The 15547-nt window shown below is 40.5% G+C and overlaps 1 protein-coding gene across 1 annotated transcript; it reads right to left on the bottom strand.

Annotated features, from left to right (window-relative positions):
- Window positions 1-1419: 1419 nt before the first annotated feature.
- Window positions 1420-11921, bottom strand: LOC118793286 (solute carrier family 49 member A3-like). Its single transcript, XM_036551397.1, has 10 exons — window positions 11544-11921; window positions 7836-7994; window positions 6390-6609; window positions 5878-5954; window positions 5637-5774; window positions 5228-5344; window positions 4406-4558; window positions 4139-4296; window positions 3363-3475; window positions 1420-2287 (listed from the first exon to the last, which is right to left on the bottom strand). The coding sequence occupies exons 1-10, from the start codon at window positions 11691-11693 to the stop codon at window positions 2127-2129; spliced, it is 1446 nt and encodes a 481-aa protein (XP_036407290.1). The 5' UTR covers window positions 11694-11921; the 3' UTR covers window positions 1420-2126.
- Between the last annotated feature and the right edge of the window lie 3626 nt (window positions 11922-15547).

The following is a 15547-nucleotide window of genomic DNA, read 5'->3' as shown; positions in this document are numbered from 1 at the left end:
ATACATGTTTACACTTGCTTCCATTTACATTACATTTTTAAAGATTTAATTTTATTAAAAAGTATAAAACAACACAAATTATGAAATAAAATAAAATGCGATTTTAAAATATTACTGTTGTCAAAATGCCCTATGCCCAAAGGAAATTGAAGAGCAGAGATTACTATAAGGGAAAAAGGCACTGATAAACAGTCAGAGTGCTGCACTCTGCTGCCCTGGGTCACCTCTGTGTCCCGAAATACAGGGTCAGCATCTCTCGGACCCGCCTCCTCTCAGTACTTGCTCCACACTGGTGGAATGAGCTTCCTGCTGAGATTCGTAGAACAGGCTCCCTGGATGCCCTCAAGAGAAAGCTGAAAACTCATCTCTTCAAGCTTTATCTCTCATGTACCTTCCTCTCTATCTCCTCCATCTATCCCTGTTTTCTATTAAAAAAAAAAACAACAACACTCTACACTAGTTTAGTGCTTCAGTGCTTGACCTCTTGTAGTACTACTTATTCTTAGCACTGCAATGCACTTATTTGGAAGCCGCACCAGGTAAGAGTGTCTGCTAAATGATGCAATGTAATGCGATGTAATCAACATAGATCAACCAGTATCTAAAAGATATTGCACTGCTTTAAGAATGTTTGTTTTTACCATTTAAAATACTTCTAACAATAGGTGTTTCTACAATTCAAATGTTTGCATTTTTCCTGAGGAATAACCTACAAATCTGATGTTAAGCAGCAAGTGGGAGGGGAGTCAAGGGGAAAAGTCAGGGGAGATTAAAAGAAAAACCTAATTTTTCCCCTAAAATGTCCCGAAAAACAGTAGGTAAATAGGTCAATAGCAAGACAAATTTTTTCGACCTGCAAAATGACACAGGACCACAGTTACAAACTATTCAGATGGGACAATTTTTCCTGATGTTCCTGATGGTTATTTTACTTGACAGCCAGTACAGGTAAACTTAGTTAACATCTGGATTATCTTTTTCTCCATAGGGGTGAAGGGTTAGGGGTTCCAATATGCTATGTTGACCTTGTGACACTCCAGTGATTTACAGCGTTGTATTTTGAGTAACAAGTTAATGTGAAGCGAGGGAATTAATTTCAATACACTGATAAACCAATATTGCCACTACAAATGGTGCAATGTCAAGGGACCTTTCAGACTGGTGATAAAACTCAGACCAATAAATGTTGTGAGTCAATAAATACCTTCAGGAGCATCAGGAGAATTCCCACAGTGTGAATAATATTACATGCTTGACTTCTCATATGGCTTCTCTCCAATGACATGTGTAAATTTAACAATGGATTTTTGGAATTTGAAACAGAGCATAAAAAGGCATTGAAACATTTGGAACTCAGTTTGGATTATATGTGTTTGTTGTAGAAGACTCACCCTGTCTCAAAGATCAAGTAGCATCACATACAAAAGAAGGACATTAATTACAGCAAACGTTGCTGTACTAATACAGGAATAAAAGATCATTAAGTGTTCAGCCATCTAAAAGAAAATGTTTTAGGATAAAACATAAAGACAACTTTGCGGCACACAAAGCAGGTTAACGGAACTTGAGGTAGTCGGAAACACCCATGGTGAGAACATTCTGTTTGAGATGAGACAGAAACCAGGCTAGTGGAAAAGAGCTTAAACGCTCATTGGTTAAGTAAATTCTTAGAAAATGATACACTTTTGACATTCATTCTTTCCAGTGGTCTTTGGAGGAAATCTACCGTTTGTGAAAGTCTGGTCAAACTTGTACCTTGTCTCAGTCCCAGTGACACCGCTGCTATATCTTTGAAACAAACTGCAGTGACTCCGAAACTGTTGTGCTTTGTGAACGTAACTGGTCCCCTTTTTTGTGCAACACATACCATACAAGATCTAGGATGACTAAATGGCAAACATCATAGGTCTTAGTATGCTTTTTTGCCTGAGGAAGTTGAGTTTTTATTAAAAAATTTATAAATCTATCCAACAGCTATCTAACAGTGAAACAAGCAGTAAACCTGTACCAAGAGTCTGGGCATGTGTTACACACTCCTATGAGGATGATTGGTCCCACAGAATAACACTGGCGCCTCTTACATCTAAATGTCACAAATCTTGAAGGAAGATTTCTCTCCATCTGCCCTACTCCACCTCTCCGCTGTCTTCTGTGTTCAGCGATCTGGCTCTCCCCACCCCTTGAGTGGCACCAGCCTCAGCCTGGAGCCGCCTGTAGTCCGTGTGAAAGAAGATAACGAAGAAGCAGGTCCCCAGGCTGCACAGGCTAGCCATCACCAGCACTGGCACTGCAAAGGAAGGCAGACAGGTGCAGGTTAATGCGCAAAGCTCTGTCCTCAGTCCTCAGCCAATCCAAGGCCTCCTTTGAGAACATCCTGACAGAGGACACCTGACCCATGTTTATTTCTTTTTCACTTACAGCTACAGTGATGAATGCATGCTTCAGAAACTCTTTTTTTTTTTTTCAGAAATCAAACTGATGAAACTGAACTGATCAAACTCAGGTGTAGGGAAGAAAAAATACTGTAACAGAAATGAATGCACCATGGTTTTTACAAATCTCATTTAATTTACTTAGCTTTTCATTAGTGGACCTTCATCAGAGCATATGGATATTATTGACCCTCATATATGGTTCATGATTTATTGTTGCAGGAACTTGTTTCTTTTGATACTTTGTATCTCTTTTGATCACATAACCCTTGAGGGCTGATCTAGTGTCTGCTTTACTACAATACTGCTTTACTACTGGTTGTGCCCAGGTTGGCCGTGCCCCTTTCTCTTTATATTGTATATGTGTGCAGTACTTGCATGATGCTCTGATGAAGGTCCACTGATAAACTATTCAGCTAATTAAATGGGATTGACAAGGACCACACTGTGCAGACGTTTTATTAATTGTAGAAACAGAGAGATGAAAGCTATGGCAGAAGAGCCTCTCCAGAATGCCTTCTTTAACTATAAAAAAAGCAATTGATGGTAAAGAGCTACTTCTTCCTGACAGTTGTGAAGTGGTATTTTTAGTCTTGTCTTAGTTAAGGACTGAAGACCATAGCTGGTGTACCACATATGCTTGGGAAAACACAGAACAGCAACCTTCACAGATCCTCTGCTCTACAAATGATAGAGCATAATTCCAACAGCGGTTTTGGTTTGTGGGAAAACCACCAGCATTCTGACAAGTCAAAAAGCCACAAATAGTACAACATTAATAATCTGTGATTAAGACAGGCTTTAACATGCATTTTAATCAGCATGTCTGCCAAATGAATAAATGTAGATGTAAATGTAATTATGTTTTTAGTGTGCAGTGATGTTATCAACAAACTTCAAATGACACACAAGGACTGGAGATGGTCTTACCCCTCCAGCTCAAGGCTGAATCTCCCCCAGCAGCACATGTGGAGAAGGGGGAATCTGCCAATGGCTGGGTAAGAGCCTGAAGAATTATAATGTAGACGATGGATTGGACCTGCCTGATTAACAAAAAATAAAATTCAAGGATATTTAGTGTCTGATGACTTTGGGAGTAGTGGAGAAAGCTTTCAGTCCATGGCAAATTAATCACCCAAAGGAGTGACTACTCTTACCCATCAGTTATGCTTGGGACCATTTCATTGAACATGAGGTAAGACAGAAAGAACAGCTGGGGTTCTTGTGGTCTTGCAGGGCCATCACTGCTCTAGAGGCTTTCTGATCCTACAGAAGTCATTTTTTTTTGTCCTCACATAGCTATCTCAGTAAAGGAACTGTTATAATCACATGACTTGTACCTTGCTGGCACTTTATGTCCCCGAGCATAGTACAGAGTTGTGTTACCATCAAGAGTTACCTGCCTCTACACTTGGCACCACTGATGAAAGATCTCTTCCAGTGATAACATCGTGGTAAAAATCCCAACCTGGCCATCTAATTATACCACACTTCAACTGGGTAAACAAATACCTCACTCTCTTCCTCTACTGATGTGTGGTTGGCATTCTGTAGCCAAATGGCTGTTCTCCATTACCTAGGTAAGTAGTACACATTGATGGTGAGTCACCATCCCTCGCTGTATAGCACTCTGAAAGGCACTTTATAAATGTAATCCATTACTATTATTATTATTCAGAAAGGGCTTATTTTACAGTAGTCCATACCCAGATATAAACAGCAGGCCAGCCGAGGAAGCCTCTCCTACAGGGTAGGAACACTCCACTGAGAGCTCCATGGCAACTGGATATATGGAGAATCCAAAAAACCCAAAAAGCGAACACATAGCAGCCACTGCAGCTTTCTGATCCCGCAGCTGAGACACCTGGAGGAACAGCAGGCACAGGGAGGATGTATCAAAACAATGGTTCTGTGCTGCCACCACCCATAAAACATGCACGTCGCTATATCGATTCAGCTGTGATTTTGCTCACCACTGCAAGCCCAATGCAGGCCAGAGCTGTGAAAGACATGTTGATCTTTGTGGCCTCGATGAACTTCTTTGTCTTGTCAACGTACAGCCCAAGGAAGAAGGCGCCAACTACGCCGAACAAAATGAAGAGTGCTCCGCATAACCCGGCGAAGTCCTGCGTCAGGAAGGAATCGGAGAATGGGAAATTTAGAGCGCAGCAGCACCTTATAGAAAAAATGCCAAATGCTGACAGAGTCTGGAAGAGTTTAAATCCATGAAGCACCAAGATTTACATTCTCTTCTTTGTTACATTAACTGTGTTCATTACCAATTCAAAATACTATAGTTTTCCCCTTTGGATTTATCCGATAAAAATGGTAAAACACATAATGACATTGGAGGGCAAATCACTACCGTTTACCTGACTATCCTGAGAGAGACCATTCTCTTTCAGCCAGTGAATCTAGTGTCCATTAATGTCCCAATCAATACACACTCCTCACAAACCAGTATCTGGCCCATGTAAAGGCAGAGGAAATATCAATAAGTCACAAACTGTTGACCACCTTATTGTAATAATAATAATAACAATAATAATATTAATGAAAGATAGATAGATAGATAAAACAACAAATTACTTAAAACATACTGCAAAACAGCCCTTCTGGAAAACACACTTGCACATAATCCAGAATTCTTCTGAACCCCAACAATTTACAGAAGAAAAAATGATTACATGCAGTTAAAATTAGGTACACCATGTTATTACACACTTAATGTATAAAAATAAATGTATAATAATAAATAAGGATTGTCAGGTTGGAGAGACAGGGCTCCTCCTCACATTTGCATATCCTTTGACACACAGGATCTGCTCCAGCAAGGTGGTGAAGCACGTGAAGACGGCTATCCCAGAACCGAAACAGAGCAGCAGGATCAGGTAGGCCTTGTTCTTCAGCAGCTGCAGAGGACAGGAAGAGACCATTAGCCATGGGCTTTAACCAGGCTAAACAGAAGCTACATGGGTGGTTGTGCATAAAAGTGTCACTGGCCTCCATGCAGACACAATCCACCACAGTTAGCGAGAACCTGAAAACACACAAAACAAGGACACAGCCCTGACATGCTGAAACTCGGGATGGCGAATATGACATGATGTTTCTATCTTTTTACGCACAAGTGTACTGAACGGTTGTGGACTGTGCATACTGTGTGAGGCAGATGTGGCAGGCAAAACAGTGCGGGTTCCTCACCAGTTTAATTCCCTGCAGGAAGGGCTCTGAATTGGCGGTCTCAGCGCTGGCTGAGGGAGGAGATGGGGGAACGCTTTCCTGAATCCCCAGCGTTGCTAGGATACAGACGACGAGTGCTGGTATGGCATAGATTCCTAACTTCAGATGGAAATAAAGATGTGAGAGTGAGATGAACAGGTGAAATATGCAGTGTGAAGTCTATCCCACCCCTATGTGTAATGTGTTTGTGCTGAATCCTCACCATTAAAGGGAGGTTGTTGTCACTTCCGACGATCATGGGAGAGAAAATGTTGGCGAATAGAAGTCCAACTGGGTTTGCTGGAAAGAGAAGAATATTCAGACTTTTTTCCTTACGCTTTGTAACAGTTAAAATAACACTTAAAATTTATGTAATTTTTACTTGGAAAGATTTCATGTAGTTAAATAAGTGTAATGGGGGGAATCCTGAATGCTTTAGTGACAAAACCATCTACCTGAGAATATTGCTGTATCTTTAAAGCTGTGGACAGCTAAGTAGTCAGCTGTGACATGTTTCCCCATACCAGAGTAACCCCACACTTCCCTGGAGGTTTCCTCATCCACCTGATTAAACTGATAACCAGCTTGAATGAACCATTCTAAAAAGTCTTTCCACATTTGCCAGCGTTGGTGGTTTAAGCCCTGCTGGACCGCGGCCCTCAGGAACCAGCACTCGGCAGCCCTGCTTTCTCACGACCCCAGCAGACAGGCACGGCGGACGCCCGCAGGACTCACACATGGAGGCGACCATGTTGGCGGTGGCTCTCTGGTGCTCGGGGAACCAGAGCGCGGCCAGCTTGGTGGGGGAGAAGATGACGAGGGTCTGCGCCAGGGCGCACAGGGTCTGACCGCCCATCAGCAGGGGGAAGTACCTCACGCCAGCCGGCAGGCTCTCCAGGACACTGAGGTAACGCAGGCCACTTCCTGCCATGTTTAGCCAGGAGCCCAGAATCAGCTGCGACCGCGGAGCACAGAGGGAGAGTGAGTCATCGTGGATCTACATCCTGGCACTTCCTCCTCACACAGGACCGGTTTCCTGTATTGCTGCAAGCTTCCTATGTTGCTCAGATCATTTAAACTGATAATGTATTCACAATGTCTGCTCTATGGGCACATATTTCCTATCTCGATTCAAAGCCCCCACTGAGTTCAACAGTGTTTTAAATATCCATAGTAAGCAGAGAAAGTTCCTATAGCTCAAAAACAGCATGCTTTATAGAGACCAAAACAAGGATTTCCCCTGTTCATTTAATATATTGCACATGGAAGCATTTATTATTCTGGTCTACACAGGAAAAAATACATACATACCGGTACTAGTACTAGTACGTACTGGCACTGGTACATATAAATTATGCATATGGTAATATTTGGAATCAATCCATTTCAAATTTAGAAGGGTAAAGAAGGATAAATGAAATCATGTACCGTTCAATATCTAGACAGATCCACAGATGTGCTCACTTCAAAATATTGCAGTTATTGTGTGCACATATGCAGCTATGATATTAGATGGAACAAACAACACATTATACGTGGGCTGAGACTGCATTCTTTTTTCTTGACAGCCTGGTAAAGATTTTTTGTGCTTTCTGTAGGACAGTAATAAGCCAATTAATAGTAACCACTCAAGTCTCGCTTTCTCTGGTAATAACACTAATACTACTAGCATTGCTACTAATAATAATTCAGCACTATTCGGAGGGTCACGCTTCATGGTTGCTCTATGAAGTGAAGCAAGGAGAAAACAAAAAAGCTGGAATTCAATATTTGTCTCAGAGGTTTTATAATGTGCTGTATTACCACGCTGACATGTTGGCTGAGTTCATGTATTAACACTGACAAAGAAAGCATTGTAGAAGGCAGCAATTCAATCAGGCCACTTGTGGGGAAAAAAAATCTATTTAGAGATCAACGTTGTTGACCGATATCCCTATCTGTGTAACACTGCAAAGCTTCAAATTATTAGTTTACTATGACTGGTCCAACTCGGGGTAAACGCATTGCATTATGTATTTAGCAGACTTTACGCCTGGCAAGTTGCGCAGCTTCCTTGTTTTACATACTGTCGATTCATAGATTCAGGGTATGCAATAGCGTCTAACCTGAGGCTCAGTTACCTCACCACTGCCCCACACAGCCATGGCAGCAGAGTCTCAGGCAATTGACCCGTCTGCTTACCGAGATCCGGAGGCCCAGGGTGTCCAGCATCCATGTTGTGACAAAGCTGAGAGGGATGGCCACCACCATGTAGACAAGAGACAGCCAGTTGACCTGGTCCAGAGAGGCCCCCAGATACTGGGCTGTCTGATCTGCCACTGGGGCAAAACTCAGCCATAACTGAATGCACAAAGAAGGAGACAGGAGGTCACTCAGACACTGTGTAAGGCAGCCCACGGATTTCCCCTCAATGATTCAGAATTCACAGTAATATTAAAAAGCAATGAAGAACATAGTCAACCATGATTTATGGAGAAGCCGAAAGAAACCCACAAGGGTAAAGTGAAAATGACTGACGTGATTCAGATAATAGAGAGGAATCAATCCTGGATCAGTGGAAAAAACATCTGCTAAATAAATTCATTTCAAATCATCACGTCACTGCACATTTCAAAAGTAGACTACAGGTCACATGATAGTACTTCAGACACCACTTTTGCGCAAGAGGGAAATGACAGCTGTTCTCCACGTGATGTCAGCTCACGTGATCACATGACCACTACAGGCTTTGTCTTCCTCAAATCAGCTATAGTGAAACCCATCACAAAGGCTGCATGTGGCTCTTATACCAGCACATAAGGGTGCACTGCACTGAGGTCACCACGTAGTATGACCACAACATTCAGCGAGAGCATAGCAGTGACCAGGAACCTTACATCATTGCAATCTCTTCTGCTGTAGTGCAGAGATAAAGCCAACATTAGGCAAAGTTATGATGACCATTTCATGCTTCAACTTGATTATAAACAATCACGTTTCTGCATAGCTCTGTGTTATTCAAAGCTTCAGTGTTCTGAAAACAAACAAGGTATTTAGTCAACCCATTACCTGCAAAACTCCTCACCAATTACACAAAATAACAACAAAATCACAAACACGAGAAATGTGTAAAAGCCGAGGTTCTTTGTATGATACATAGCATGCACCGATATGTTCAGTAACTGATGAAAAAATGATTAAAATTTTTCAAAAAATTACAATGACACACAGAGAGAATTTACAATGTTTCATACTGATTTAACTGACTTTAGTATCTTGCATAAGAGTTACGTTAATAAGAGGATGAATAAATGGAAATTAACACACAGAGTGTCACTGCTGGATCCCAGATAACTATAGGAAACTGGATGAAAATAAATTGTTCACAGAAAATGACTGAACAACAAAAGACCTTGAACAATGGCCTCTTTTAACAAGTCTTTGGACACTGCAGATTCATACAGCGAGTATGAGGAAGGCAAACTATCAGCTGACACAGGCACACAATGCCACCTTTTGTCTCATGGGAACAGTTCACATTTGGCGTTTTGCTGGAGGGCACTTGTAAGCTTTTTGTTTCATTTTGAATCCCATGCCTCATTCACCTACTGCTCCAATGACCCCAACACCTTGCTGCAAACTGAATGAGTCTGTCCTTCGTTGACAGCATCCCACTGCACATATCAGTGTCTGTGCCCAATGACTTAAGTTACTAACATTAAATAACATTTCTAAAAGCTTCTCGCATATAGCTGAACATATGCTTCTGGCTAAATGCTACACCAGACCTGGTAATTGCAGTGATTGCAATTATTTCACCCAAGGAAGCACAGAGTGCTCATTGTGCACTGTCAAAGCAGCCATACATCTGGACACATTACATCACACCTCTATACGTGCTGGTCCAAAAGAGGAACACTGTAATCAGCCATTCACTATATCTTCACCACATCTTTCAGTTAAACGCTGCCGATCCATTGTTTTGTGAAAATAAAAGCAACACTTCTCTATGCAGGTGGCCAAAGGATGCCATTCAAAATCAGTTCTATCAGAGGTAAAAAAAAATAAAATAAATAATATATAAATATGTTTTTTTCTGACAGCATAGTAATTTCATTATCTGTTATTGCAAAAACTAATTGCACCATAAAAGTACTAGACTATTGGACTATTTGCTCATGGAAATTATTCAGGCCTCTCAATGGGATTCTTTCTTTCCACATCGTGGTTCAGTGCAGTGCGTCAAAAATGGAAAACTGAAAACTACTTCATGCATTACTCTGTAACACTTTTTCATTTTGTGTGATCTAGTAAGTATGTAGGTGTGTGTGCGCGCGCGGATATGTTTGTCACATGTCAATGTGTCAGAATAGCTGATGATGTATGAATAGAACACACCATTTGTCTAGACTTTCCTTCTCAGCTAGGCACATAGAACAGAAATAACTCAAGTGTTCCAACTTCTCAGGGGGGGAGAGCAGATTCACAGATGTAGCAGGCTGCCCATATCTACCATAAAACATCATCACTTTGCTGCCCAGATGTTACCTATGAAGCACTGTAAGAGCTTGACATAATCTTTGTTCAACATTTGAGTGGGCCGAGTGCTTCCTTGCAGCTATTCACGATGAGTGTGGTCTGCCTGAAACCTCTCCCATTATGCTAAGTCATGTGAAGCTGCTGTGTTTGCTACACTGATCATGTGCTCTGTGCTGATTCTGCTCTCCATGCAGCCACTTTGTATTCACACCATGACAGAACATACACACACACACACACACACACACACACACACAGGGAGAGAGAGAGAGCGTCCCATGCACAATACAGAACAGAATTCATTGCCTGCTAAGGAAACTGCCTTGGATGCAAAAGACACTTAGCAGTTACTAAATGTCCAGCAAAAACTTAGCAGTTACTAAATGTCCAGCAAAACCATAACAAAAATCTCTAATGCTGTATGAAGAAAAACTCAATACAACAGTGATGAGTAGACAATGAGCATACAGTATTATAGCCCAATCTGCATAAATCTCAGGTTTATGGGGAGTTTCAGGGTCCTGTATGACTCATGGAATAGATCTGTGTTCAGATAACTGTTAACTTGTTAAGTTCATTCTATGTAATAATCAGACGTTATCCTATTACAACATGGGTGTACTTTACTGGGTGACCACTCCCCTTTTGACAAAAAAAAGCATCCATCATCTCTCCACCATTTGATCAAAAGATATTGGGCACTATCTCCCCAAGTACCAATACCAAAAGAAAATCCCGAAACAAATAGTTTAAATACTAAATTGATACCACATCACTGACTTTGAACAACACAAGTGAACTACTTTTAAATCTTTAAATTTTTAAAATATTTTACCACACCTAAAGCACGTGAATACTGAGGGCAGCACCCTCCACTGCTGGTCGCTTGTTGTTATGCAAACCGAAACCATAGCAATCACACACAAGTCAGTCTTTCTCTTCGCCTTTGTTATGAAGACAAGCTTGATAACCGCAAAGAAGAACTTACTGAATGAGTCAGACTTACAATAACACAATTTTCCAGTTTTTCTATGAGCATTTCTGTTTCTTCAATTCCATGTGCGATGTAACCTTTTTTTGATATAAACTTAACTACAGTTTAAGTCTAAGAATTAAAAAGGACATTACGCAAATCCCAAATATGTTATCCTATAGTAGTAGAACATAGGATGGCATCCTGCGCTTACTGGAATCCGTCAGTTAAAGGGTTAAAATGACAGTTAGGGAAAAAAACATCACGTGTTACATGCCGATTATCTAAACACATGGAAAGGACTGCAATCCACCCAAAAAAATGTTAGCATTCCGATTGGTCGTATTTTAGATGGATCAACTCAAGACTAAAGACAGACAATCTTTGCATATACATACCATTGCGTTTGAACAGTTTAACAGGCAGAGAACAAATAAAATGAACCATCTCCGCCTGTACAGTTTGAATCCCACCAGGTTTCTTAGGTCTTGACTGGATTCACGGATAATCCGAACTTCGTCGGACCCCGGGTCTCCATCGTCTTCCATTCCTTGAGTCGCCTACCCGGCAGTTGGGAAAACACACCGTGTACAAAAGAACTGCTAACTTCTAAAATATTCTGTACTTTCCATGAGCTCTCTCTAAATTCTCAACTACATTTTATGTCAATTACTCCCAATTCGTTTTGTGCGGTAATAATTGATGAGTTAAGATTTCAGACCTTAAACCCTGCCGGCTTCGGGGTTGAGCAAGTAAGCAAAACAAGAAGTCATAACTCGCTTAATAAAATGAATGGGGTCAGGAACGTCGCTCTACTCGTCCGATCACGGTACAAACCACTCCCTTGGACTCGCCCAGTGTGACTTTTAGTCATAGTGCCTGTCGTGTTCAATGTACAATCCGACATGCCCCTTTAAACCCCATTCATTGATTTCTTTTTGAGCAGAAATTAGGAAAACTGATTAACTTTAGACGAGGAAGACTGTGCCATCTGGGATAAACGAAAGGTAATTGACAGTACAAGAACAGCAGGAGCTTATTATTCAAGTATAAAGCGGTTTCTGTGTTATTAGTAGTACTAGTAGTAACCAGTAGTAATGCAAGTACTAGTAATAATATTTTATTTGTTATCAAATGCATACCACCCACTTGTTGTGTCACAAAAGACCAGCAATGACAATGGTTATTAGAAGTGATTAACTGAATTATTTTTTTTTTTTGACCTGATTCAGGGTGGAGTATTTTTACAAGACTCCAGAGAGTCCAGAGATGAGTCTCTTAGCCCATGTATTTACAGAAATGTCAAAAGTGCAATCCAAGAGGTACAGTTGTGTATACAAGTGTATCTTGACCTTAAGGTAAATGTCATTATGGAAACCTTGCATTATTTACCGAAATAAGGCTAAGTGCATGTGTATGCTTAATGGCAAACACAGAACTACAATGATTGAATGCTGGCGTTTTGTTTGTATGTTTGATTTTCACACAAACTCAAAGTACACCCTGGACAAAAATTTCCTCTTCTATTTCATTCATTCATTGCAGTACATAACTGATCAGTGTTGTATATCTCCTTAACAAGAAAGCTGTTTGAAGTCACAAAACATTTGGGCATGCCAGGGAACTACACACCATGTGAGCAAACAACCACACTTGCATATTATGTTTCAAACCCTTTGGTTGATTAAAAGCAGGTTGCTTCAAGGACAGCATTAGCAGCTCACTATGAGGTAAAATAAAAGATTATGTACCGCTTTAGATTCATGAGCTTCAGGTTGAGGTTTTTGCTTGATAAATGATATGTGATGAGGTTCAGCATGAATAAAAGTCCAATTCACAGGAGAGATCATTTGGTGCAGTCTCCACGTGATACCTCTCATCCGCCAACCCTTCCATTCAAAGCGGAAGTAAAAATCAGAGGTTGTGAATAGATTGTAAATGTAGCACTATGCTGCAATGCACACACCAGGTTTGAGTTTTCACCACTCAGGAGCAGACAGCAGGGCTCTGGTTCTGTGCAGCATGTGGCCAAATGGCTGAGATCTAATATCAATATTATCACCACTCCTAATCACTGCAGATGGTGAGAGAAACAATTCCCCAAGTTCTCTGTTGAAATGACTTTCTGTTGTATTGTAATGTGAGGGGGCTGTATCATATTTACACAGTGAAGCCAGATTATTATTATTTTTTAAAACTGTTTAGTTTTAATTCCTGACAGGTGGTGCTAAAGAACAGAGTTTTGCAACAGTGACAGCCTGAACCCAGAATAACAGGAAACAGATTTGTAGCATAACTTATTATAACATGTTTTTAATTGTCAAACACAATTGAAGAATGCACAATCAAAACATACAAGGGGTGCTTGTTACATGCATATATATATCTTCTAGTTTGTGACGGAGGAGTTGGCTACATGACTTGACTACATGAAGAAAAGGTACTTCTTTCTGAGCCTCTCAAAATTCTTCTGTGGGCCTGAGTGAAAACCGAGTTTACACTTTGTTGAGTGTTTAAATCTTTACATATACTTTCTGTTCTGTGGCAGGTTCATTAAACCGCGGAGATCTTCAAGTGGAATGCTCTGAGATTGTGTTTGTACAACACTATCGCTGTGAGCTGTGAGTCAAAGCATGAGGCAAGGGCCATATGTAAACAAACCATACAAGGACAGAAGACTTTTCTTTGTGACCCATTTTATAGTTCATACATTGTGTGCACAGACTAGCCACACCAAAGCTGCTCTTATTTCCTTGTGGTCCAGATAACAGCCAAACACTGATACACTATGCTAAGGTGTTTTCCTGTAAGATTATTTCAGTTATTAGATATACAATTAAGGTTTCTGACCTGCCCTTGGGAACATATCCCCCTAGTTAAATATTTTGTTAGAAACAGTTCCTTGCATTACAATAAAATAAAGCTGGTAAAAAGATAAAAGACATAAACTGAAGCACCATTAGTATATTACCATTATATGAGTTTCTGCAAGCTCCAGAACTGCAAATCCAAAAACAAATTTACATATTGAATAGAAATGAATTGCATGTACAATCTGTAAGCCAATACGTTAACAACATTTCTGAACATTGGTGGTGACACTTATAGTATAAGTATATGAAGGATTCCTAAAGAACAGCATTGAAATCATTCATCGAAAAAGAGTATATGCTGAATGCCTGAATATGTTAGCTCTGTGATATAAAACACTGAGTGCACATATCCTATGAAATTTCATTCAGTAAAACTGAAAGTAAAAATAAAACGTTAAAGTAAAACTAACCTCCATCAAGTTTCTGTAACAACACTTTTCATCAACATCAAATATCCCACAATTATATTACGTTCTGATGTGGTCGCATAAAAATCGAATCATGTCCAACATGTCCCTTTTTTTTCACGACTGACAGATGGTGAAATCCAAACAATGCAATAAACTCCCTTCACTCAGGGATTTTTGAGAGGATTACCATCATTTCATGTTAAGCGTCTATCAGTATTCTTTACACTGTGGGTAATCTTAGTCTGCTGTGGGCAAAACATCAGCTACATTTTCAGTAAGAAGCACCTGTGTTACCTCAGTATTGCATTTACGGACAAATGAAATGTTTGTATGTTTATGTGAAAGAGCAAAGATGAAGCAACATAAGTAAGAAAGAAAATCTTATCATTTAAACAAAACAGTTGGCCCAGAGGTGCCCAGCAATAAATGCAATTTTCTGGTTGTTGCTTTGTGGCTGGCAACTAGTCAGACATTTACATTCACAAGTTGTCATTGAGCAGATGCTCTTATCCAGAGTGACTTTCCAAAGTCCTAATACGAAGTGCATTCAACAAAACAGCATGAAATGTTGTACAAAACAAGTATAAACAGCTAGTTAAACGGGTAAGATCTGACTGATATTTATCCATTCGTTCACCCAGCCACCCTTTGCATTGCAAAACAAACTTTGAATGTGCTATTTTGCACATTACTGTCACAACGTGTAAGTGACATTGATTCAACAGGCTCCACACCATTAACAACAGTGTGTCTAACAACGAAAAATAAACCACATTAAAACTGTGTCTGCGCATACTTCACAAAACCTTAGTTAAAACTACATGTTTCTGAACGATGGTTGCGTGTGTCTGTCTGTGTGAGTCTGTTCGTGTGTGTCTGGGCGAGGGTCGAAAAAGTTCCAAACCGTTGCCGTTCTAACTGTTTAAATGTTGCTTGATGTTCTTTGATTCATGAGTGAACTTGCCTCAGAATCCACTATCGCAATATATCGCCACAAACTCATCGAACCGTACGCAAGTGGCATAAAACACATTGTTACTTGTCTCCACCTCTTCACTCGTTAAACCCTCCCCTTCTGTTGAGCATGCGCTCAGCAGTTCACACGGGGTGGCTGCTCGG

This window comes from Megalops cyprinoides, chromosome 18 (genome assembly GCF_013368585.1).
Source record: "Megalops cyprinoides isolate fMegCyp1 chromosome 18, fMegCyp1.pri, whole genome shotgun sequence".
Taxonomy (NCBI): domain Eukaryota; kingdom Metazoa; phylum Chordata; class Actinopteri; order Elopiformes; family Megalopidae; genus Megalops; species Megalops cyprinoides.
This window is presented reverse-complemented; position numbering and strand designations above follow the sequence as displayed.